Raw genomic sequence first — 26,891 nt, 5'->3', positions numbered from 1 at the left:
CTGAGGAGATGGCATGGGCAGAAGAAGATGACTGTTTCCTACTTTCTGCCTGGTACGCTTATGCAGTGCCAGGCATAACTCAGGCGTGCTTATTGTGGGATTGTACAATTTAATTTGAGCTAAGTTTCTGTCATGGCCTGCTGCATGGTACAGGCTCTCCAGGGCTCTGGAAGCATCTGCTGGTTTAGGACAATGCTGTGGGCCAGGATCTGGTGGTCACAGCCTTCTCCTGTCCAGCATTAGCACTTGTGGGCCTGAGTATGTGGGGGTGTGTGGGTGTGAAGCATTCAGCATTCTTTGTCTTCATCTTCTGCCAGGATCAGCCATTCCTCCTCCTTCCCTACGCCAACATAAAGCTACCACAGAAATGGGAGTTTCTGTGGAGCTAGTCCCCTGTCCAGCCCCAGCCCTGACCTGCCATTTGAACCACTCTGCATACATAACTTTTGTCTTCCTGCACTACAGTTCATTAGACTTTAAACTTACAAGACATAAGTGTTTATTGAGAAGGGAACCATCTGGTAGGCTGTTAGTGCTTCCAGCTGTGTAGAGCTCTTTATGAAGAAACATTATTGAGGGAAATTAAAATATGGCTTTGTAAGGAGTATTTTTTCCTACTCTGTGCTGTGTTAAGTAATCAGTATGCAAGCTTGGAAAGTTTTTTGTGTTTGATCTAACTAATACCTGGTTTCATATTTGTCATGGTGTAGAATTCCACAGTATTTCAGAAACCTGTGAAAGTATTCTGTGAAAACATCAGAGTTGCAAAATAGGAAAGGAAAATGACTTGAAACTACTTGCAGGTCTTTTTGCTGGCTATGACATAAGAGAGGAAACTTAGAAATGAATTCCTAAAGGCGTTTGCACCTTTTTGTGTAGTCTAGTGGCCTGAGCCTAGGACTGAGAGCCAGCAACATGTGTTCTGGCTCTGTCTGTAAAATTTCTTCTGTGGCCATGACTTTGTTTCCAGGTCTTTCAAACAAGATGAATGGGTATTTTGTAGCCCCTTCATGAGAATACTGGATTTGTTTAGATTGTCTGTACTACCATATTTATTCTTCATTTACTATTATTTCTTCCTTTTATTTGTAGCTATGTTCATAATTGTGATACCACCTTTTGGGAATAGATGACATGTTCATAACTGAGGTTGTGAAATTAGAGATGGACTATTGCTATGGGGAGTAACAATACCTGGAGAGTACAGGGGACAAGAGATGGGATCTCTCAGCCCTTGGACTTTAGGGTTTCCTGCAGTTTATACACTTATGTCTCCATAATGTCTTCCCTTCAAGCTGTCTTAAGACTTGCTCCTCAATGTTAAGAGAATTAACTATATTCAATGCTTATATTTCAATCTTCTGTCATTTGCCTGCTGGGGTTCAGACATGAACATTTTTCTTCACTTTTATTTTTTTGTCTGTTTTATTGCCTGCTCTGTAAGTATCAGAAATTGGACATAGATGGAGAGACACTGAGTGGGATAATACTCAGCATGTCCATTTTCACCTAAGAATTTTACGCTTTCTTAAATATAAATGTCTTGTGTGTATAGCCCGTGTCAGAATTATTTCCAGATCTGGTGTGTGGAAGCATTTTCTTGTAAGGCTAGTTGGCAGAAACTTTGTGGTGGAGAGGGCTGAAGAGAGGAAAATGTTTCCTTGTTCTGCAGTAAGGGCAATGCTTTGCCTACCTGACAGACCCTGCAGCTTTTACAACTGATGGATGCTGCCTCAGTCGTGTCTGTCCTCTGCCTGTGGCATGCAACAATTTAGCTGCTTCTGTTGTTTTGAACTGCAGTCTGTGGCCATACTGAGAGGTATCGGGTGAAGTCTGAGGACCCCGGAGCCAGAGCAGGGTATTCTGTAGCTTCAAAGTCTATCAGTTAGAGCGTAACACTTTGGATGGTGTTTATTATTGTTCACAGGAGCAGTAATTCTCACCTGTGCCTAACTTCCTTGTTTGGCTGTGCAAAACACATTCCTCTTCATCACCAAACTGATGGATAAGTTTGAACTTTCCACTCAGTTTGTTGTGTAAATGCTTAACTCTTGTGAAGTGCTTTCTCTTAAGGGGAGCCGAAGAGCAACAAAATAACTTCTCATGTTTTCTAATCTTCTCCAAATATTTTATCTCAGACCTGTCTCAGCTCTTAGTTCCCCTTCTTGTAGACACAGCGAGCCTGCAAAACCCCTTATTCTCCTCTGGCAGTGAACCTTAATACTGGGACTCCATAACACTTACTTGTTAATGGTTGATTAATGACTTGTAGATAATAAAGCTCCTATCTGAAGTTAGCAAACATCTGTGCAGGATTTATATGAATCCTCTCACCTCAGCAGCTGGCTCACCTCAATATTTGTTGAAATTAATGAACAAGTGCAAAAGTTCAAAAGGGCAGGAAATACTTAGAAGCACAAGTCAGTTTGTATTTTTATACCACTTTATATGTCAGGTGTCCTTGTTTTATATACAGGGCACTTTCATAAAATGCGGTGGCACCCACTTTGGACAGACTTACTTTGGGGCATTTTAAAGTTCATTAATGGTATTTATTCAAAGAAACCATTGTGACGTCTGGACATGGCTATTTAGCATTCAGAGGATTAAGGTTTTTAACGGCAGTGGTGTTGTAGCTGTGATGGCATGAGGATGTAAGCGAGGCAAGATGATCTAGCTGGAAAAAGCAGATGCTTGTTTGTGCTGTTGTCCTCTTCTTCAGTCCTGAAAGAGAAGCAAATCTGAAAGTCTTGTGTGCTTAAAAGCTTGTCTTCTTTTTCTCCAGCTGTATCATTTGGTTTAATGAAAGTTAAGCCTTCCTTGCAAATCTTGCCTTACCATGTCAGTCATATAAAAGGAGTTAAAAGATACTTGGCCTACAGAAGAATTCCGGGATGGCTGTATGGCACAGTGGCGCACAGACGTGCAACCACGCTGTAATCCCTGCCTCGCTTGACTGTAACTGCAAGCAGCAGAAAACACGGTAAATAGTACAGATATTATAGTGGAATTTGGGCCCTTACTTCCAAGAGATAAAAATATGCAGGCTATTCATTGCCTCCTGTTCTTGCTTCTCTTCCTTTTTTCTGTACAGTCTCTCTTTCTTCACAAAACAGTGATGAATAAGCATATAAGGACTGTTTCACATCATCCGATGTCCTCTTTGGAAGCACTTTGAGCAAAGTTATTTTACAAATATATTGGAAAAGTAAGCTTTTGATATTTTTCTTGGCTGATACTCAGATGCAGGAAAAATAAGTTTGATTGTAAACTCCATTAATGTGTATGAAATCAGCAAAGGATTTGGCTTAGTTATATTTGGCCCTGGACCTGTTCCGCAGTTGTAATTTTTCTCTTACTTTTTTCTTGGTGTCCTTTAATGAAAACTGCACAACTTACTTAATGATATACTTCAGTGCAACACAAATTATGGGCTTGAAACAGAAATGTCTGAGGCCTGAATTTAAGCATCAGGTCTTGTCATCTCAAAATAATTGATATAGAATAACAAAGACTTGTTTCGAGCCAAATTTTCAGCCTTTGTTCTGCTGTCCCTCAAAACAGTTTTCACATGTGACAAAGCCCAAGCTACCACATTTCTGCTCTGCGTTGGCGGACTTCTGCTCGCATCTCGGGTATTTCACAGGGACAGCCAAATTCTGTGCTGCAGTCACTGACAGCTTCCCTTTTCCTAATACATGCCTCACCAGATCTTTGGAAGTGATATTTTTACATGCTGAAACTTATTAATATAATTTCACAAATTCTGAGTCTGCATGACCATTTATAGATACATGTATCTACGTGCTAAAGGTGTTAAAATAGCAGTAATGAAACTACTCTTTATTACAGCATGAAGCGTGTTTATAATGTTATTTTGGTGTGAACTAGAAGCAGCGGCTGTTTTAAAAAAAATTAAGCATAATTCTTAAAAGGTTTTATGAACAAATCTTTAAAGAACCTGAAAAGGAAGTACCTAAAAAGTCACCCCCACCCAGTTGCTTTTATGGTTGAAGAAATTAAAGGTAAGAACTGAGGATTTTACAAGTTTCCAGGGTGTTTTTTCCCCCTTCTGTGTGTGGAAGCAGTGTTGTGCCATTCACGGAGAGGCTGCTCTTTCTTCTCCCAACGCACAGTAAGTGATTCTGGCATGTTATCTTCTAGGGGTCCCATGCCAAATGCTAAATATCCCAGATAACGAAGATCATATGTGTAATCTAGTAATACATTCCACTTGGCGCTAGTCAAATACAGAGTGTTCCCAAAGCCTTGGACATTGTGTTTTCAGGGTTTTAGTCAGAAGACATGTGGATGATCCAAGCTATGTGACTAGATGAAGACAAAAATAGAGTCTTCTAATAAATGTAAATTGCCAGAAGGCCTTAACTGTCTCTTTTTCACAGGGAAGATGTTTCAGGCAAATCCAGTTGCGGGGAGGAAGGGAATAAAAGTTCATTGCAAGTAACTAACTTGTTAAATAGGTATTTCAGTTGTAATGATTTTGCTCATTCTTCACTTGTTTCCATGGTAGCAAATAATTTCGCCTAGCAAAATAACCTACATAAGGCATGTTTGGTTGATGCGGCTCAGCACCTCGGAACGGTACGGGGGGCATCGAGAGGCAGCGCCTGCCACCCCGTCACACCCCACAGCCATTTTATTTACTGGCTGTCACAGGACAAGGCCTTTATGGGCCTGTACGCCCCAAGCAGCCACTGTCCCCTCAGCCGTCGTGGCGGAGGCAGGTGTTGCTCTCATGCAGCCCCCCCGGGCACCATGACAGGATTTGTCTGAGTGTGCAGTGGGGATGGCACCCACCCGGCTGAGGCCACCCCGCTGCTGGGGCACCTGTCCCCATCGGTCACCACAGCAAAACCTGTCAGGCAGAGGAGCGGGACCCTTGGCCGGGGCTGCCACAGCCTGGCTGATCGATGGTGCCATTGCTGGTGGCATGTGGGGCATGGCCTAGGGCCACCCCGCCGCAGGGCACAGCCCTGGGATGGTGTGAGACAGATGACGCCTCGTGGCTCGATCTGAGGGGCTTTGAGAGACAGAGGCCGCCATATTGCGTGTGTGCCCATTTCTGCGTGTGCCTCACACGTATGCTCAGTGTGGGGTTTTGTCTTCAAAGCAGTTACACACCGCCAGTGGTGGTGGTGTGGGGAGACATGGGCTCAAAACCAGGACGGGAGGTAGCATGGCCAGGTACTGTCCCAGCCTCCTTCCATCTCAAATGCAGGTGTCGCAGTTTGGGTGGGAGGGGGTTCCCTCGAAGGCCGCAAAAGGGAGGTGAGGGGAGAGGATAATGGGGTAACGAGTCCCTCTGAAACTGGCGCCGTGGGCGGTAGGAGAAGATTTACAGTGTTTGAGGCAGAAGTGGCTGTCGGGCAAGCCAGGGCCCTGCCTGGGGGTTGCTCCCCAGTGTGGCCCTCACCCGCCGCCCCGTGGTTTGTGAGAGGCCCACTCGGGTGGTGGGGGGACGGGTAGCTAACCGTAGGCATGCACGTCCACAACTGAAACAACACCTCGAAAGCCTTCCCCTGTGCTCTTGGCCACCCAAATGGCGTGGTCACAAGAGATGAGGGCTCTTAAACGCCTTCATTCACCCTTGGGAAAAGGCATGCCGTGGAAGGGAGCCCTTGCAAGGCTGTCTTTCTGAAGCCGCAGGGCTCATGGTTTTTTGGGAAGCACAAGGGCTGTCACTATTGTGAGAGTGGTTCCCCCGGGGGAAAATCAAAGTGGCAGCACCCCGGGGGCAGCCCAGTGTCCTCCACTCCTCATCTTACAGTCCTTTGAGAGACTCCAATATACTCAAGAATACAGAAGAGCCGTTTTATGAAAGAAAGGAAGAAAAAGGGCAAAATCTCACAAAATAGAGTTTCCCAATGTGAGGGACTAAGTACAGGCACTGCTCATTTTATCTTGACTTGTGATATTTCATATCTTTTTCCATAAAACTCCAGCTCCAGGAGTCATGTGGTTATAAAAAGCACAGTTTCATTAGAAATCAAGTTTCTAGTCATCAAGATGGAGGGTAAATCCTGTTCTAAAGATTCAGTCAACAAAGCAAATGAAAAGTTCTTTGCTTCTGGGTTTAGTTTTTAGATTTAATTCAGCCTTGAAACTTCTGATCAGGATTTTTTCTGAGATTTTCCATTTCATGAAAAGTTTCAGTGTTTTAACATTTTATGTTTAATCTGAATGGCCAGAAATCTCTGTATGAGAACTTGCCCAGATTTCACCCCTCAGTATGTCATGTTTCCCTATGTAAGGTAAGGATACATGAATTTGTAGAAAAATAGTGATTTTTTTTAAAAAAACCCCACTATCTTTATCAAATTGCTCTTCCTTTTTAATGGAATTGCACATAATTAAAATAACTTGTGATGATATTGTACAAGTTGTCGTTTTTATAGTATTTCTAATTCATGCTTGATTTAAGCTAATTATGACACTGGAGTATTGTTTCCTTAAACCATGTGTTTGAACGCAGAAGTTATTTTTATGTAGTAATAGCTGGGGATAAAATTTTATTAACTGTTAACAAGGAACAAAGTGAACTTTCTGAGGCCTCAAATGGCCTTTTAACTCACAGATTGGCATTCCTGTCCCCCTGCTGTGTTTTTTCTGTTTTGTTTTGTGTGTGAGCGTGTGTGTGTGTGTGTGCATATGTTTGTTTTTGATAAAACCCATCAGTTCTTCATTTATGACATACAAACTGGCTTATAGCGATGTTTGTACATCTGGAGATTGAAATGAAATGCGGCTCTCAGAGATATGCTGCCTTTTTTATTAAAAGAAAAGAACTAGAGGTAACAAGAAGGAAGGCTTGGAAGCAGGGTTTTGGAGGGATTGGAGTTTAAATGAGGGATTAATTTTACAATAAATGACTAATAGTTTAACACCAGTGCTTTAAGCCGATTCCCCTTTGGATAGAGTTGTGACAGCTTTAAGATGAAGACAGTGAGGGGCACTGCTCATCGGGATGAGCGCAGGGCTCTGCTTGTCCAGATGTCTCACTGTCCACATGTGCTTTTGGCTGCAGCCCATTTTGGGGGCTTTTTGGATTAGGCCTTGAGGTCTGGCAGAATGCAGCTGTTGTCCAGCCATTGTGTATCCCTGATTTTAGACAATAAAATCTCTGCCAAATGACAGTCTGGCCAAGCAGTTTGGGCAGCGGCATACCTGAGGAAATCACAGACCAACTTGCTCAGACTGCGTTGCGGTCATTTATCTTGTGTAAACAAGCAGAAAGGCTCTAATGATGTGCAGGCTGATGTGCAGCCGCTGGTGCTCTCACCTCTGGCAAGGGCCAGCATTAAATATGCATTGAACTCTCCTCCTGGCTGACATGGCATTGCTTTGCCTGGTCCAGTTGCTTCCTCATGGTGCGCAAAACTGGCGGTGAGGAGTTTTTATTCACATCACAGGAGTAACGGTCTGTCTTTAGATTTCTTCTGTGCCCATGTCTTAAGTGTTTGAGTACTGGGGGCTAGATCCAATAAAGAATAAGCCTCAAGGGCAAGACATGGGAATAATTTCAGTACCTGAATTTAAAACCATGACTTAAAAAACATCACCTCTGGCTTTCTGACCTCTCAAGTGCCTCTGTTCTTTAGGCACTCTCCTGACCGGAGAGCTCCCCCAACACCTAGAGTTGTGCTTTTGCACATCCCAGCACAGCATGACTGTTGGCAGCACTGAACAGGTCTGTGTCAAAGAACTAAACACTGCTTCGTGAGAGGCTCCTGAGAAGCTCCATCCACTAGTCCGCAGACCCTATTTAACCTACCTGTGCAAGAGCAAGGCCCTCACAAAAACAGTTGCAAATGTTGCTCACTTTTAAACCTCTGGCTGAGTCCACTTTTCTGGAGTGTTTTTTAATGATTGTTTAGGGCAGTGGTGTCCAAACATGCAATATCAGGGCTGAGGTAGGAAGGAGTCTGGCTCGTTGGGTATTTTGGCAGGGATAGGCCACGGTCTGTGTTGCAACCAAGGTTTGTGCCATCTAGCAAGCTTAGTGGAAGCTATGGTGGGTGTTTCTAGCCTGTTCCTTAGGCAGGTCTCCGCAGACCACCACTGCTCTTTGCAAAACTGCTGGCCTCGAAATGGGTGTGTTTTCAAAGGAAATTAATCACCCAGGTTCAGCTCTCTGCCTCCTTAGGCAGTTCATCTTCGGCTTCCCAGGAGTGATGTAACTACTAAAGCAGAGGGTATTTGGAGTGAGTGGAGACTTTGCTTCTCCCTCCCGCAGTTGAAGCTGGGCCACTGTGCAGAGGGCATGCAGTGTTCCTGGGACCAAACCCCTTATGTTCACAGGAGCGAGCTTGGCTCCGTAGATGAATGGTAAAAGCACTTACCTGGGAGGGGAGAGGCCTACATCTGTTCCCAGGATTATTTTTGCATATCACCTGGTGACACATCCACGTTCAGCCTGTCCTGTCCCCTAGCTGAAAGTGGTTGTAAGTACTGAGATGAATGTGCTGGTTTGGATCCTTGTGTGCTCTATAGGGAGCCTGTGCACTAAACACTGACTGCATTCAGTGGGACTAGGTATCTAAGTACATCTAGGTGCATCCTAGGTCTTCATGGCAGGATTATTCAGAAAATGCAGAAGAGAATGGTAAAGACCTTCACCTGAATGAATAAGCAGAGCTGAGGTGTTTTCATCCACCTTCCTTCTCTCTCTTCCCTCTGCACGTTCTGGTAGTAAAACCATATCCAGTATTTTGCAAGGCATCTCATTTTATCAGAGCTCCTCTGGAAACACATTTGGTTTCTGAGCCCCTCAGACTAAGCAGCCTCACACCCATTCCCCTCAGTTTTGCTGTCCCAAGAGCAGGACAGGTTTCCCAGTGCGTGGTGTGTCAAGTGTGACATGCATTTCTACAAGGAGGTCACTAATCAGACATGGGCAAGCTCTTCTGGTATATCAAAGGCTCAACTAAACATGCAGAAAAACGTCATCATGTGAAAGGCTGTTGTGTTTCCCCCTCCTCCAGGCTGCCATTTGCAGGTAACTGGCCTGTGCCAGCTTCTCCCTTATGTAAAGTAATTACCATCAAGTGCAGGGATGTGGGGAATCCTCTAACAGCTTTTTTCCCCAGCTCAGATCACTGGTGGAATAGAAACCTCTGACTAACCTGCCTGAGTAGCTATGTGAAAAACTTGTTGAATATGTAGGCAGTTAGTTATAGGAGAGCAAACAGGTGCATGGGGCTGCAACTAATTTGTCTGCTGGCTGTTCATAAGGAATCTAGGTCATTACACTTGCACTAGCTGGCAGCAGCAGGCATATCAAGTAATCTCTTAACTGTAATAGGATAATTCCTGTGCTGTAGTACTAGTATCAAAATATGGTTTAAAGCCCTTGAGGCAAACCAAAGCCAGATTTGTTCCTGTTACAGCTGGGACAGGTGCAGTGAAGTGACAATCCCGTCTTCCATGCAGCACCCGTATTGGTCGTCCCTCATAGGGAAGTGGTCCTTAAAAAACTTAAGCCAATACAAGGGCTGGGCAGATCCTCCCTTCACATCTGCAGTGGAGCTTTGTGGAGTTCACCCCACAGTGTCCCACAGTTGTGGGGATACAGGCACGGCCGGGCAGCAGTGGCTTCAAAGAGAGCTGCAGCTTGCGGAAGGATAAAGTGTGGTGAAGGGGCTTATCTTTTAAAGGCGGTACTTGCAGCTATTTATAGGTCACTTTGTATGTGATTACTTTGTTCATAATTGGCAAGTTTTCTCCTGAAAAAGGGCAATCAGGGAACAGCAGCTGGTGGGTTCCAGGTTTGCTTTACCTGGCCACATATTTAAAGTCTTGCACTGTTTTGAATGCCCTTGTTTTTCTTAAAACTTGTTTTTGCCTAACTGCAGACTCTACCCAGGTGGCATGAGCCGAGGAGGGGGACAGCCTAGCTGCATAACTTCTTGAAGAATGGGAAAATCAGAGGCTAAGGGGGGATGACTGTTGAGCAATGAGACTTTGAGAGACCGTGAGCAGCCCCCCTGGTATTACCCGGTAATTGAGTGAGGTGACCGACAGACAATAAACCTAGGCTGTCACCTAGAAAATGCTGTTTCCCTGTTAAAAGGACATGGTCACACATGTGCCTTATTTGTGCCCATCTATAGCATGTGTAATATCTAGCTGCAGATGACAGGGTAGGCAGATAATTGCAGGCTCACTAACTACCATGCGTGATGGTCCAGAAGGGGTTTCTAAAGATGCCCACACCAATCTTTTCACCTCAGAAGGGGTTACTAAAGATGCCCACACCATCTTTTTACCTCATGTGCACCTCCGCTTGAAATGACCTGTTTCTGCAGAGGTCTGCAGCATGTCCTGACTATTTTTGGTAGCCCAGAATTCCTGGCTATTACATGACCTGCACTGAACTCTTGTAATACAGTTTGCAAGAAGATATTTGAAACCCCCTTTTGAAGGAGAGGTTAGTTTTGTCCATGAGGTAACTCAGAATCAGCGGAGTTGAGCTAAGCTTTTAAATATCCCAGTTGTGATTAAGTGGGATTAAATGTCCCGATTGTGATTGCTGCTTCCCCCCAAAATTAAGGTAGGACAGAAACCTTATCCCTTCAGGCTACTAAAATAATGTTGGATCCTCCTAGGGGGTCATGGGTGAAACCAAGATCCCAGAGTGCTCCCCTGTATGCCTCCTTGGAATGGGTAGGAAGGAGCCAGGGTGGAAGCGGCAAAGGTAGCTTGTGCCTCCAGACTTTTTGTAGGCCACAAGAAGCTCCAAAAAGCACAGACAACCATGGTGCAGAACTGCAGTGCTGGGGTGTTAAGTTCTGGTGTTTTCTTTGCCCTCTGTTCATCCTACTTTTTTCATTTATTTTTTTTCTTTCTTTTTTTTTTTCCCCCCAAAGTCACTTTTTTCCTGACTTTTTTTCATCTGAACAACAAAATCTTTCTTTGGGTAGACAATGCCTGGAATGGCATTTCCCTGGTGCAACTGGAATGAGAGAGTAACTCAAGGTGGTGCTGCTATGTCACTCAGTAAGAATGAGTGGGAACTGCAGTGGGGAACAGAGGATCGATTCTTCCAAAGGCCAGAAAAGGTTTTATTGACTTCTGCATGTGAATATGTCCTCCCCCTGCTCAGGGGGACTTGGACCAAAACCCCTGGAACTTGCTGATTGCTAGCAGAGCTGTACAGCAGGACTGGAGGACACCCACACTGCAAGAGCTTTTCAGTAGGATTTAAATAACTTGCACTAAATTCTTTTCTGGTGGAAATAGGCAAAATATGACCAAAACGTGTGGTGCTAATTTATACCAATAGAGAATTTTGCCCTTGTGCTAAATTTTCAGAGTAAACACCTTGCAGCTGTTTGTTAAAATAAAACAAAAACCTTGGAAGCAAACCAAACCACAAGCGTGTTTCCTGTCTCCAGCCACCATGCTGTAGTACATATTTGCTCTGCAGAGAATATTGTCCTTTTGGCTATGTAGAAATTACTTAAGTGCAGCTTGTTTTCAAGTTAAGCTGCCAAGCTTCCATCCTGAAATGTGTGAGGATTTTTTTTTAATGATGCATTTTACCCTACAGCTATGTGATATTTTACTGCAAATCTTAATCGTTTACTGATTTTTGGAAGACTACAGAAAAATAATACACTTATGTGCCTCGACACCTGGAACATTTAGCGTAAACCGTGTTATTCATCATCATAATTTTTATTATTTTTAGTAAGATTTTGACATCATGTGAAGATGATTTCAGACACTTATAAAACAATTTTTAGAATCCTGGAATAATTTAATTTGGAATATTTGCATAATGTATTTTGAATTAAAATGTATACAGAGTTTTAGAAGCAGGGGAATGGTACCTGATTTCCTAAATATAAGTGGTAGCCCTGATTTCTGCCCTAAAATGTAAATTTACCTGTTTATCTGAGCAAAACTTGCTCCCAGTCTCTGTTAATATTCATCTTCCTTCCGTTGTGCAGGCTTGTGGCTTGTGCTTGCCCTGCCTGTGCTGGAGAGGGGTTTGCAGTGCATTTTGATCCAAAGGCTCTGTGACCCTATTGGGACTCACTGCTTTATCTCGGGTGCAGTGTTTTCTGCTGCAGCTTGCTGAAGTCCAGGTGCTTGCACGGGGAGAGTGAGGGTAGCCCTGTGCTAGAGGCTGTGAGCTGGGGCCGACGTGAGCCCAGGGCAGAGGGCTTTCTGTGAGATCCACAGGCGCAGTCCATAAGGGAAAACACAGGGGTGAGAGGTGACTGCCTTGGATTTGTTGAAATACATTACTCATAAAAAAGAAGTTGCAACCAGCAAAGCACACTTATAAAGTAGGAGCAGGCATTTTAATACTTAGTACTAATGCTCTTTGAAAAACTTAGCAGATCTCACTTGTTTCATAGTACAAAAGCTACTGTACGTGATGGTAATGGCCTACGGGACTTTAACAGAGTGCTGCAGAAAATAGACTTGCTATTTCTGGAATGCTGCACTGTTTTCACAAAGTGCTGCTTTAACTGTATAAGATTTACCATAGATAACAGCAAGCAAACATGCCCAGCATCCTAAGAAAGAAGCTCCCTTAGCATAGCAGGGATCAAGTAGACAGCAGATTTTCAGAAATGGGTTGGCAGCCCATGTGATTAAGAGAGTTTTATGCTTGTCTATCCACGTCCCTTCTATAAATAGTCAGTGTAAGATTACAACAGCATACTAACTTTGTGTTGGCCCATATCTTACCTACCACCTTCCTGGAAAACTCTCCTACGCTCCAGGCTGATACTTTTTGTGCTTACTTTCACCCTCCAGGTATAATTATTATTTATTAGAATAAAGTGCTGTATAAACTTAGATGAAATGCATATTCCGAATCATGAGGAGTTGAAGTGGGAAGATCCTGAGCACGTGAGTGACTCTCTGAGGGCACTGGTCGTGGCTGGAAGGCAGTGACAGTAAGGAGTAGTTAACACCTTTAAAAATGCACAGGATTTTTTTTTTTTATATATCTGCCTGTCTAAATAGGGCTCTGAGCTGCATATCGCTCTGTGTGGGTGAGCCTTGTCTGTGTGGAGCCTTGTTTGTGGTGAAAGGAGCTGTGAATGCTCGGCCCTGAAGCCAGCAGGTCTTTGCACGGCTGTGCCAAACAGGTAGGGGGGATGGTGCAGACTGGGCCAAGCAAGTCATGGGAACTGGGCATGGCTGTTGGCATCCCTGTTTTCATCTCCTTACTCCATCTATAAGGGGTTTGTGAGTTTGCGCTGAGCCAGAAGCCATGTCACAAGGACATCTCCAGCTAGATAGCGTTAATGTGCAGAACCATGTAGTATCTCCCAGTTTCTGCCCCTTTCCATCTACAGTGGGCTTGAGCAAATGATCAAGTACCTACACTGTGCCTTGCTTATTCCACAACCGTTCTTCAAAGACAAAGTCCCTTGATGATAAATTTCGGAAGTAGATCTGCTGTGTTTAAAGCAGTTGTAGCCTCCTTGCTCTCCCCAGCCTTTCTAGCATGGGGAGTGACTCTTCAAGCCATGTGCTTTAATGAGCTGTCAGCATGATAGAGCTAAATTCATCAGGAGCAGGAACAGTGCCATCTCCATTGTCTTGTGTTCAGTCCCAAGCATGGGCATTTGGTTTCAGTGTACAAGAAAAGCTCTTCTTTCACTTTGTTTTTCACTCTTCACTTTTTGCATATAGAACATCAAGATCTGTTATCATGATTTTGTCAAGTTGGCTAGGATACCGTACAAGTCATGTCCAAACTATCATTTATGATGAAATTAGGTAAGTGTTGGAAGTCCTGAAATGTTAATATTGCACTTGAGTGCACTATAAGCAGCCCTGTAAGGCAGATCAGTACTTACTGCTGTGTTACAGGTTTGGGGTGGTTTTTTCCACCTTATCTCAGGGGAGACAAGGAGCCCTTGCATACCAAATTGGAGCTCTTTTTTGGTTGGTTAAAAAATTGTTCTCAATACCTTATTAAGTTAATTATCTTGAATGCAAAATATCCTTTAGCCACACGATATGGGTAATATGTCTTATGTGTTAAAGGATTTCCAGCACTAAACCATCTTGGCTTCCAAGCTCCAGTTAGCAGGGCCTGCCTCATTAGCAAAAATATGAAGCAAGCATCTATTAAGCTGCTATTGAAGTTCCTTCTCACAGGAATTTTTAGGAGCTTAAGGAGGCACAGAAAAAAAAAGTGCAAATATCGTTACCTGATTTCCAATATAAGCTCTATTAAGAAAATGAAGGAACTTGACTTCTAGATCAGGCTTGCTTTTGGGGGTATCTCTGCTGGTCACAAATCACATGTCATCCCTGACTGATAAATCCCTTTTGGCAAAAATCTGTAACGTGGGCTGGGCTGTAGACATTTCTTACTGTGCAGATAGCTGCTGTTTTCGCTAGCCTTGAAAGGATGTGAATAGCTTCTGCTTCTCTCAGTGGGTTGCTCTAGCCCAATGCTGTGACTCAGTGATGGTAAAGTAAATGCTTTACTGAGAGACACTGAAGTTGAAAATTCATTGGCTTTATTTTTCCTAAAAGATAAATTGCTGGTTCCTTAGAGCCATCCAGAACTGGCCTTTGAGATATACAAAATAAGTCTGTTGTGTCTGAACACTATGAGGAGGGTTGGCAGGTGCTCTGCTTGGTGGCCTCTCTAGCCTGTAGCCAAAACCAGGTTAGGTTTATGCCGCAAGCTGCAAGTTCTACGTGTGTAGGCACAAAACTAGTAAGAGCTTCTGGTCCTTACCTGGGCTTCAGCACTGGCACAAGTACGCGGTATTTTCGCTTATGGTACCTGTGCATGAAATGAGTATAGGCTAAGTTGTTCACTGTGAGAGGAATTTGGAAAGCTGTTATGTATGTATGTTTGTTTGACAGACCAAGCGCAGCCTCTCACGTGTCTAGGCTGACTCAGATTTCAGCCTTTTGAATAGCTGCCATTTTACTGCTCTGCTAATGAAAAGGTGCATTTCTTACCTATCTCTTGTGAAGGACTTCAGAGGTTAAAGAGCAAAGTGATATTTTATTACAATAGGTATCAGTCATGCAGAGAGCATTGGTGCTGCATCATAAGAGAAAATCAACTTCTGTGGCTGCCGAGATACCACCAGCGGAGAGAATTTCTGGCAGGGAACAATAACCAAAACAATGGAGTGAGGTTTAGAATGGAGCATGAGCACGCTGTGAGAGGGATGTCATTTAGCTGAGATACCTGCAATAGCTCATTCCAGCTTAGGTACCTTGGAACAGATTGTTCTCCTGAGGTACTTTATAGCTTAATCTAAATCATAGATAGGCTGAAGTCATCACCAACTGAAATCAAGGGAAAGCTTCCCATTGGCATAAATGACATTTGGATCATGGATTTAGTCACCACTTAACATGGGCTGCTAAACTCTCCTTTGGAAAGTATAATTTCTTTCATTGTTTTCACTACAAATAGAGAATAAACCTGACATCTCCATTACACCAAGAATAAACATTTTGGGGGTCATGCCATTCAGGTATCAGTTTTACTGAGAAACCCTAAGGAAGCTCTGCAGGGGGAAGAAGAAGTATTTTTTGTGCTTTTGTTGTTTCTGGTAAATACAGGATTGATGAAGTGAGCAGTGATGTGTTTGCTTTCACACTAAATGCAACGGGGATGTATTTTTCAGTGTTTGGCTGACTACTTTGGATTTCAACTTCATATATTACACCTACAAAATTGAAGAGTTATTTTAATTCATTGTGTCTTTTGAATAGGCACAAAATGCCTATTTTGATTAATTTGAAAAATTGTAAAAATTGAGGTTCTGGAAATGCCAGGGGAAAAATCTTCAATTATCTTTCTACTAATTTCAGCCAGTACAGTGATTTTAGTCTTTTCCTGAATAACTCAAGAATGTATCTGTTGATATCCTCAAATTACAGAATTTACAGCTTGGTTAAAACCACGCATGGGAATTTCAGACCCCCAAAATAGTACTTTTAGGAGGAAATGTCCACTTGAGACTAGAGCGTTACCGTGGCAATACCATCTAAACATCAGTATCAGCCTTGCTTCTACATGAAGTGAAATATGGCTGATTGCTGACTCTTCAGGATATCCCCATCTTTTGGGAATCGGTTCACGGTTCCTTCTTAACAAACCTGGATGATGGCTTTTTTTTCGTGCCAAACTGGAAAGATATTACTTTATGGGTTTTTTTTACATGTGTTAATCATAGAATTAATTTTATGGGAACACAGAGAAGGCCGAGAAGGCCCTACATCACTGACTTTTAAAATTATATCAGAAATCCCATTGACTTAAGTACTGAGTTTTGCATAATTCTATTAAAAGGAATTTTCAAAGAATCAGTATTTGAGTGCTTAGCACTTTTTCAAAATTAGACCCATTTACTGGCCAGAAAAATCATCGAGCCATTAAAAGCTGAACTCCAAAAATACCTCTCTTATATAAATCCCTATGCCTCAGGGTATTGCTGATCTGCATTTTCTTCAATGTAACAAAACTTGGGTTTCATTCATGTCTTGTAACAATGCAACATTAATTGAGAGGATCAAAAGCTTGCTTTCCAAAAGACATTTTTGTCACTGCTGGTGAATTTCCTCCATGTTCCTTCGTCCTGGGGCTTTAGAAGGTTCTGGATGAATTAATGGCTTTGATTCTTTCTGCTTTGTTTCAAAGGAAGTAAATGTTTTCACTTTTTTTTAATAAGGCTTTCACTTTTTTTATTTTACAAGGCTTATCAGGTAAACTCTATTAAAGTATGTGAGAGTGCTTATTAAAGTTGAGATTATATGCTTGGTCAAAAGGCAGATTTCATTAAAATAACTAATTTATGTTGTTGCATTTTCTTGTTCTAAACCCAAGTTCAATTTGCTTGACCCTGCTGGCATTAATAAACCTACTACACCTTCATTTGCTTACCTATGTGACAAAGATTTTGTTTAGTTTAATTTGGGAGGTTCCTGGGCTTACAAATCAGGATGTAGAAAATGTACAAACAGGAATAATCAAATAGAGTTGTCTGTATGGAGACATAAGAGCCTGACCCTACAAGAACATCAGTAGGGGCTTTTGAATTTATGATAGGAAATCATAAATTCATGATTTTATGAATGTTTCTGCTGATTTGGGTACAGCAGTGTAACATGAAAGGGTTTTTTCTAACTGTTGTTGTTACTGCGTTGTCCTGGTTTCAGCTGGGATAGAGTTGACTGTCTTCCTAGTAGCTGGTACAGTGCTATGTTTTGAGTTCAGTATGTGAAGAATGTTGATAACACTGATGTTTTCAGTTGTCGCTCAGTAGTGTTTAGACTAAAGTCAAGGATTTTTCAGCTTCTCATGCCCAGCCAGTGAGAAAGCTGGAGGGGCACAAGAAGTTGGCACAGGACACAGCCAGGGCACCTGACCCAAACTGGCCACCGGTGTATTCCATACCATGGGACGTCCCATCCAGTATAGGAACGGGGAAGTGGGGGGCAGGGATTCGCCGCTCGGGGACTGGCTGGGTGTCGGTCGGCGGGTGGTGAGCAATTGCACTGCGCATCATTTGTACATTCCAATCCTTTCATTATTGCTGTTGTCATTTTATTAGTGTTATCATTAGCATTATTAGTTTCTTCTTTTCTGTTCTATTAAACTGTTCTTATCTCAACCCACGGGTTTTGCTTCTTTTCCCGATTTTCTCCCCCATCCCACTGGGTGGGGGGGAGTGAGTGAGCAGCTGCGTGGTGTTTAGTTGCTGGCTGGGGTTAAACCACGACATGCGTTCAAATATGAGTAAGTATTTCCCTGACTTAACCTTTGAGGTAAAGGCCATGCATGGCTTTCATGCAGGTGGACTCATTGTCATTCCTGATTTCTGCTTAAGTTTCTGTGCCAAGTGCTGCTGCATAGTTTGTGAAATTAAGTCCCAGTAACCTATCAGTCACTGATGAACTGGTGAATTGGTGAATTCCCAGTCCCACAGAAGTGGCAGGGTAGGAGAGATGCTTGCTGTTCCCCTGACTCCTGTTGCTGGCCACACAGCACGTATCACTGTTGTATTGGACCAAAACTCCTCTCCCTGCTTTAACCTCCACACTCCTGGACACCCTTTCTGCTTAGGAATGATCAAATAACATAGGTTTGCATTATTAATTCTGAAAGTCATTCCCCTTCTTTCTCTCTTCCCTAAAGAGGTAGGTAATGAAAGACAAGATTAAGACACAGTTTAAGACAAATTAAGTTGAGGAATTCTTTCAAAAACTCAGGCTCCCAGCCAGAAAGGAGAATCCAAGGCCAAACAAGGCTCTCCCCAGCAGGTAGAGATCCTCACCAGCTCCTTACAGATCAGTGAAAGTGTGTCCTGCTAATGTAGGCCAATCTCAGAGCTTATCCTTTCTCTCCCAGCTGTCAGGATTTCCTAAATAATTTCCTGAATAATCTAGCCACAGGCATCAAGGAGAGAAGTGTCAGGAATCATCTGGGCTCTAAGAGAGGTACAAGGAGGTTTATGACCTTCTTTGAAGGTTTTCTCTGCCCACTCTTGTTTTCTTTCATATCTCTCCCATTTGTTTTGTGACTTCCACTGTATAAGGTCCATTTCTTCTCCCAGCAAAGTTGCTAGGTGTTTGTCATCCATTCCAGTGGTACCAGGAATAAACTATAATTGCAAAGCTGCTCACTTCAGCCTCTCCTTGCCAAGCTGATCCTGCCAAGTGTTAGCTTTTCTTTTTTTAACATGAAAAAATAAGTAAATACATTTGAATAAAAATTGAACCGATTCATTCAACCAAAGGGAAATGGTTCATCTGGAGGCACCTCTAGGGAAAGCAAATAATTGAAAAGTTGCATTTAAAAATCATGAGCAAAGATACTAATGGGTCCTGGCTTTAATCCAGAAATTCATTATTTAAGGTACACAAGGGTGTAGGAGACCCAGGTTCAGTTCTCTTACCTGCCTGGGAGAATTTGAAGCCATGTCTCTGGCTTTCCAAGGGAGAGCCTGACTTGCAACCAACTTCTAGAGAGCCCTAGAGGAGGAGTGTCCTCCCCTCAGACCCTCGCATTCATTCAGTTTGGCTCCATATAAATAGACATTTGTTAGGGCAGGGTTCAGAAACTAGGGATATCCTGTCTGGGTGAGTTAGCTGACCATTGTGTTAGAGAAACTCTAGTTTCTGCCTCAATAACTATTCAACTGCTTTATGTAGAACAGTTACATCAGGAGGGGTTGAGGGAATCATGTCTCCACCATCAGTAACCTTGGACTGCAACCTACCTGATACATCCTTAGAAAAGATCAGTGTCTTCCAGGAGGGAGCCTGATCTTTCCCCTGTAGACCTGGGTTTGTATTATCCAGCAGCCCCTACATACCACAGCCACAGAAGAGCATAGCTGTGGTCCAGTCACACAACCAAACCCTGCAACAGGAGCTTACTTCAATGCTTGTGGGTCATGTGCTAGGAGAGAGAGAGGCTGAGCAGCCTCTTCCCATGTTGCATCTAGTACATGGTCTCTCTCTAGCAAGGTTCAGTTGCACCTTATGTTTGTCCTTGGTTCTGAATAATTTCTATACATAGCTTTTAACCCTGAATACGAGTCCTCTTCTGACCAAGGTGGGTGTGCAGTTATCCATTCATCATGCATATGTCTCCTCTCTCTTTATGGAGAGCCTACAGAAAGTGCAGTATTTTCTCTAAGACTTCAATACAAAGGGAGACAAATACAAATAAACAAAATGGAGAGGGTTATATTTAAATTATTGTAATTTGTTAAATGCTAGCCCTGTGCTTGGGCTGTAAAATACTCAGCGAGGACAGTCCCTAACAGATTTTGTGTCAGAATCAGACTGCTGAATTATCTTCATTGTCCCTCTCACCTTTCACTGAAATGTGGTCAAATAAATTGCCTTTTGGCAGCAGGTATGGGAAGTCACTGCCTGGTTCTCACTCACAGGCAATCGGCTGATTTGCTTGCCTTTAATCCCTTTATTTCCTTTTGCAGGGAAGGCTGCTTCTCCCCCATCAGCCCAGAGGCATGTCCCCTTGTGCAGTCTTTCATGTGCCACAACCGAACGTTCATCCTGGATGGCCACGTGCAGCTGAAGACAGGTCTGCAAACCCAGGAGCGACACCTTTTCCTCTTCACAGACCTTCTGGTTGTTGCCAAGTCCAAGTGAGTATGGCACCTCAGGCACTGCTCCTACAGAGCAGCCCTTTTTCTCAGTGGAGCATAGCACAGATTTCCATAATGCTTTTTTAGTAGTAAATCTTCCCTAAATCATAAGGAAGCTTTTTATTTGGTCAGTGGATGTTAGGTGCCTGACCTCTCCAGGCACCTTTGGAAACCCCATAGCCATAGAGGAATTCCAGGACGCAACATTTTAAAGAAGCATCAGATGTTCTTGAATATATCACTTGTGTTGTATTATCTTCCCTGCTTGGGGAGCGCAGTGTCATAGAAAAGACTCATCGGTGCTCGACTGCATCCGTTGCGCTGCTTTCAACTGACTGTTGTGTTTTAGACAGGTCATCTTCGGTCCTGTGGGGTGTGTGTAACACTGGTGGCTGTGTCGCAGAGGGGTTTGAGGTCTTAACGCTTACCTGGAAGCTGCTTTGATACACAACAGTGATGAGGAGCTGTATAAAAATAGAGATTGCAGGTGGCATTGCAGTGTCCATCTCTGTAGGTTGTGCTGTGCCAGGAGGAGCGTGAGGAAGGGGAAGGGGAAGGGAGGTGATGCTGAGCAGTCTGGGTAGTGTTCATGTGTAATCAGGCTTGCTGCTGAGATCTGATTATTCACTCTACCATTCACAATTAAATCAGATTTACAAGCTATGTCTAGCATGCCAGCTTCATGCAGCATTTGTGGTTTAAGGCAATTTTAGAGGTTGCTTTCACTTGTTGTTTTGGGTTATGGGGAAATAATAATAAAAAATCCTGATGCAGCTTCATTCTCTGTTAGGCACTGTGTTTGTGGTTTCACAGGGTGGGTAATCTTGATGTGAATCCTGGGCTTTTGCAATGTGTCTTTTCACTTAAGCAGTTGTTTCAGATGCTTCTGGGAAAAGCCAGAATAAATCTGTGTTTTCTGTAGAAATCTGAGCTGTGTCCGTTTGAATCACACGTGGTAAACATAACCCCCCCAGCTGAACTCTCTCATTTGATGTGGTGTGACAACACAGAGGGCATTTTACCCAAAACATATTCCACTACAAGTGGTTGGTGAACATCAGGATATTTAGGGGAAATCCTGCTATTCTACCAGCAGTAGCAGTAATAGCATTGTTACTGTATTTATTTATGTTTGTGTCATGTTTAGGGTGGCATTCACCTCACCTACTTTAAGCTTTAAAATGTTAAATATTTGCAACTTACCTAGTCTTCTAGGGTCCTCTTATAGTCACTGAGGGAAAACCAGCACCTTCCTGCAGCGAACTCACCTGGCCCTGAAAGACTGTCGACGGTGGATGAGGGGAGTCATGCTCTTGGGGGTCTCTCACTCTGTCCACTGGCTATTCAGTGGGCATAGTCCACTAGCTTATCTCCTACAGTGTAGAAGACTAAATTCAGGAGAGATGAATCCCTCCTTCCCTGCTCAGCGTGCTGAGCAGAAGCAATGTTACAATCCGAGACTGAGCTGCATATTACTGCAGGTTTGGCTGGGTCCCAATGGGACTATTTGCATAGGAAAGCACTACTCAGTGTAACCACTCCAAAATCTGGTCCCCAGGGAGTAATAACATCTCTTACAGCATTTGATTTAATGTGGTGAAGAGTCTGCAATGTTTGAAGAAGGTGGAAGAGAACAAATAGTGCTTCTGCATGTGAAAAACAGGGAGGGGGGCAAGTCTATGCTAGAAATGGTAAAAACAGTATTTTGAGTGATACTACTTGATTTATTTTAAAGAACTAATTGGATGTTCTCTCTACAGCTGCCCTGTCAGCAATTAAAGCATCAGAGCTGTCACTAATGAATACTACTTAAAAATCAGCATTTTTAAAGCTATCTCATGCTAAAATACCATCTCTGATTCCTAGAGGGAAAACCTGAGTGGTGTGTATTGCTATGTGGCTGTGACTATTGACTGTTACTGACTTTTTAATAGCTGATGCACAGTCAAGGCAGCAGGTCACCAGGACAGAATTAATGATACAGTTGAATCTGATTTAACTTCAGAATTATTCCTTGTGAAGGTGCTAAAAATTTGTAATACTCTTTTGTGTTAAGTAGTTTTTCAGCTTGGGGCATGTGAACACCTAAGATATCTTAGGTACAGCTTAGCGCTGTACTGGTGTCAGCTCAGCTGTGGGTAGCCAGTCATGGTACAAAGGATGCTCATGTATAATTAGACTTTGTATGATCAGCAAACGGGTACAAATTTTTCCTAAAGAGGGCAACAAGTATCTTGTGGCCTCTGAACTTTTTGAGTAAACTCCTGTACAGCACTGAGCTCATGCTTAAAGGCAGCGAATTGGCATTGCTCCCATGGAAATTTGGGGGGTTAAGTCCTCTCCACAACCAGTCCGTGTATGACTTTGGACAAGGTGCCTGTGGGTTCGTTTTCTGCTACTTTCTAATCATTTTTGAAATGTAGACTGTTATCTTTTCAAATCATGCATTAGCCCAGCTTATAAAAAATAAGAAGAATACTCACATGCTGTGCTTCTCTCTCTGCTGCCCTGTCCTTTACTGCCTGCATGTGAGGATTAAGTCATACATTAATTAATTGAAAGAGTTTTTCTCACTAAATGAATGTTAAGTATGTAAAATGTTACACTGTTTTCTATATATTGATTAGATTTCTTACAGAGAGTGTGTGGTTTTATTTAGCACAGGAAATATTTCAAGGATCTGTCAGTTCAGTGATCAAGGCTTCTCACATAAGTTTTTGTGTGGGAGGCACAGAGAAATGTCTTCCTCTTTCTCCTTTGTAATACGTACATGCATTTTAAGGTTATTTTCCCAAGGTGGCTGGACATAGAAATTAATGGTTGAGTGCAGACATGGAATTACAGTAGCAATCTCACGGTAGATCCATTAATGCTTTTGTCAGAGGGTCCTATTAAGGAGATTAGCAAATCTAGTGAGAAGTTAATCTTCCATCTGTTAACAGCCGCAAGGTATCCAATTGCCACTTACAGAAAGCAAAAGGAACTGAGTTTAGTCTGCAGAGGTGACACAGTTTGGGGTGTGTCAATACCTACACCATTGATGTTCATGATTTTTCTGTTGATTTCAGTGGACTCTGGATCTGCCTGATATTTACAGTGTAACACTTGCAAGGAGACTTACTTCCTTAAAAAAAAATAAAATCTTCGTTAGATTGTTACTCTTCCCATTTTTCAAATGTTCAGTCATGCTGCTTCGTTAGTCAGTGATGATACATTCATTTCTAGAGCTAACGCTTTGGCACTTAAATGGAAGACCCACATTTCACAAATGCTGAGAACCCATGGATTGCATAAAGGACATGGCAGGTAGAGATAAAATTATACTTCAGGCTCTTTAGATGTTAATGGAGGCTACTGTTTCAGTGCGTCTGGAAACCAGGCCACTTGAATACTGATAATAGCTGAGAGCTGTGACTAGGCATGGCAAACGGGGTAAGAATATACATCAAGCATGATTGGAGAACAACTTTGTGCTTCTGCCAACACCCTGCTGACACCCGCTACTGGCACTGTAGGGGTCTGGCTTTATGAACTGCAAATGTTAAAAAAGTGAAACAGCATGTAGAGAGTTCACTGTACTGGGTAATGGGAAAGGGAGATTGAGGAGAAACGGAAGGTCAACAGATTGATTCAGTGGAGTCAGACCAGGCATCCATTTATTAACATCTGCATTAGAATTCACAGCTGTATTTTTTTGTAAATCTGCATTTTCACAGTTCATTCTGTGGTCAGTCAGTTACAGTTATTTCTGTATTCTTGACAGATCTTACTTGTTGCATCACAAACTGATTTGTTGACGAGCATGTTGAAATGTTCTCTACTTTTGATGGGGTAGCAAAACGTGATAGAGTAGAGAGGTGAAATGCACAGCTGACCAGTAAACACCAGTAAACAGCTTAGTTTAGCTGGCCATAGTGTTTAGCTTTTAGTTTAAAAAATACATGAACTTGAGATGGTATTTTACAGTATTTTATGGCAATCTAATTGAAGTGCACCTTTTTGCCAGGTGTGATATGCACTGATGGTCCTTTCTGGCCCACCACTGTAAACACTGCTGGGTTATTAGTGGTGCACTACCCCATTACACCTGTTAGCACAATGTCAGCTGGAAACCTCAGATGAGTCAGGGTACTTCAAGTTCATCTGTGTCCTCTTTAAAGCCACAAGGTTCAAGTACTTTCATGTTTCAGACTGTATTAGTTCAGTCTGTCCTAAATCAAATACCTAGTAAATGAGACTAATCTCAGAGAAGGTAGTCCATGTGTATCAAAGCTCTAAGAAACTCCTTACCTGGCATATTTATTTATAGAGCACTAATCACCATGATGCCTGGCACTGTCCCCATCCACATTTGCAACACAGTGATGAGCTGACATGCTCTTGCTTGCAGTCCTTGGATTAGAAGGGAAAAACATTTTCGGGGGGAACGCTTTTCCTCTAGCCTTTCCCTGCTGGCCCAGGAGAACCATAGCTCAGGTAATTCAGTCTGCAAGGCTTGAAATGAGTGGCTGTTGCATTGCTACAGAGCTGGACTGACTTTGTGAGATTTTACTTGTTTCTTACATTGCGCTGGTGCCCACTGATCCTACAAACGAAGGAGACTTATTATGAGAAATTAAGTGGAAGAAAAGAGTTGAAATTAAAACATGAAATTCTGTAAATTTGACCTTTACTGTACTCTAATGTTCAGTAGGATAAAATACAGGAAGGGCCAAATTTTAAAAAAATTGGGGAAATTATGTATCTTCCTTGTAGATGAGTAGATATTTTCAGAATGCACAAAATCCTGGCTCATTTTCCAAGTGGTGTGGGCCTAAAGCTACCGTGCAGCTACTTCGTGGAGGCTGTATGTGACCTGTGCTGTAATTAACACAAATGGCAGTTTTCTGCTTGTTCTTTCTTCAGGATTGCTTCATTTGCTCTGGCCTAGTTGTCACTACTTAAACTCACCATAGTTGTTGACTCTGTGGCTAAGCAATCCAACTATACTGTTAACTCCTCAATGGCCCTAAAGTCACTGAAAGGAGAGTCCAACACAAGTGGCAATCTTTGCCTCATGGTGAGATTTGGAGGGGAGCTCTAGACATGGGCAGTTTTCCCTGAAGAAGGGGGATGTCCAGGGATGCCACAAGCAACCTATTTATCCCACATATAAGATATCTGTTGATCCCATTTAGATTAGAAATTGATATATTTTTATATGCAACCCAAGTAAAACATTGTTTTCTTTAACTAAAGCAGAAGTGCTTCTTCCATCAGCTCCAATGCAAGCTTCACATGTGCCTGAAGGAAGAAGAAACTCTGAGTTGTTTAACCTGCCTTGCTCTGTTTTCATGTGTGTGACATACCTGTGAATTTCTGCCGGCAGGTCGCACTCTCATTTCAAACTGAAGTGCCAAGCACGTCTCTGTGAGATGTGGACAGCATTTTGTACAGAAGAAGTCTGTGAAGGCAGCACAGACCCAGAGAGGTCCTTTGTTTTGGGCTGGCCCACCACAAACTGTGTGGCAAATTTCAGGTAAGAACTGAGGTATGTTTTATTTACTAAGTTACTTAAATGTTTTTAGGCTGACAGGTAACGAGACTGTCACGGATTCATTTCAGCACTAGTGAATGTGAGAAGCATGTACTTACTGATTCTTAAACCGATGCCTTTTGCTGTGAGCAAGTCACCCTTCTGTCTCTCTGCAAATGTGGCAGTGATACTCGCTTATCACTTAAGAATTTGAGAAAATAAATGATTTGGCAAAGCACTGTCTGTGTTGCAGACTTGCTCAGTGGAAATTCTTTTTTTTTCAGTATAACTTGACAAACATCTTGGCTAATTAATGAGATGAACTACAAATAGTAAACAGCCAAGCTAATGAAAGGATCAAAGAGACTCTTGTAGGACACTTTTAAACAGAAGAGCTTGGATTGGAAGTAGCAGGAAACATACAGTGAAATACTGACCTTGTCCTATTTCTCTTTTTAGTTTAATTGTGCCAGAGAAAATGTCAAAATTCCTCTTAAAGCAGAATCTCTGAATTTTAATAGAGAGAAAGATTTTTGGTCTGTCTTTGCAGCATTGACTGTAGAACACATAAGGGCTGTAGAGGTAATTTCAGTGATTAGACTAATTTTAGTCTCAGCGGGAGGGCTCTGTCGTCACTTTGGATAAGGGAGGGCACCATCCCCCTGAAATCCCAGCTGCTTAGCCACAGTAATTTGGCTGGGTCTTGAAAAATACATTTTCCTCTTTACCAACAGAGAGCAAAAGCTGACGCATGCAGCTGAATTTGTATGTCACATTGTCCATATCCAAAGAGAATGCTGTGCACAAACTGCTCTCTATTGAGCTGGTTGTGCTGTTTGTTTTTTTCACTTAATAGTCCTGAAGCAAAGCTGAAATTTTCTATTGATTTTCAATTGAACTCTTGCCAACAAACATGAGCTTTGATCTAGAGACAGTACATGATCCTTTATAGCTATCAGAAAGTAGTTGGATATGAAAGCAATAGCTTCAATAAAAACAGAGTCAGATTTTATGGAAGTGAAATTATTTTATGTCTGGAGGTACACAGAAAAATCTAAAATGCCATGCATGAGTCTGTAGGTGCATATCCGACAGAATTGAAGCAGTCAAAGCAGAATCACGTTTTTAATGTATATAAAGTGCATTACCCTCACAGCATCATTCAGTAGGCTTGTAGTTCCCTAAATGCCTGCTTTGAAAATTTGAAGAACTTGATCTGCAGAAGCAGC

The 26,891-nt window shown here is 42.6% G+C and overlaps 1 protein-coding gene across 1 annotated transcript in view; it reads left to right on the top strand.

The window, feature by feature from the left end:
* ARHGAP20 (Rho GTPase activating protein 20) overlaps positions 1-26,891 on the top strand; it is a 63,074-nt gene that overhangs the window by 10,693 nt on the left and 25,490 nt on the right. Inside the window, exons 3-4 of the mRNA XM_052812770.1 lie at positions 19,977-20,147; positions 25,516-25,665. Coding sequence (XP_052668730.1) covers positions 19,977-20,147; positions 25,516-25,665 — 321 coding nt within the window. The remainder of the gene's footprint in view (positions 1-19,976; positions 20,148-25,515; positions 25,666-26,891) is intronic.

The sequence above is a fragment of the Harpia harpyja genome, chromosome 17, assembly GCF_026419915.1.
Source record: "Harpia harpyja isolate bHarHar1 chromosome 17, bHarHar1 primary haplotype, whole genome shotgun sequence".
NCBI lineage: Eukaryota > Metazoa > Chordata > Aves > Accipitriformes > Accipitridae > Harpia > Harpia harpyja.
The sequence above is the reverse complement of the archived record's forward strand: the minus strand, read 5'-3'. Positions and strand labels throughout refer to the sequence as shown.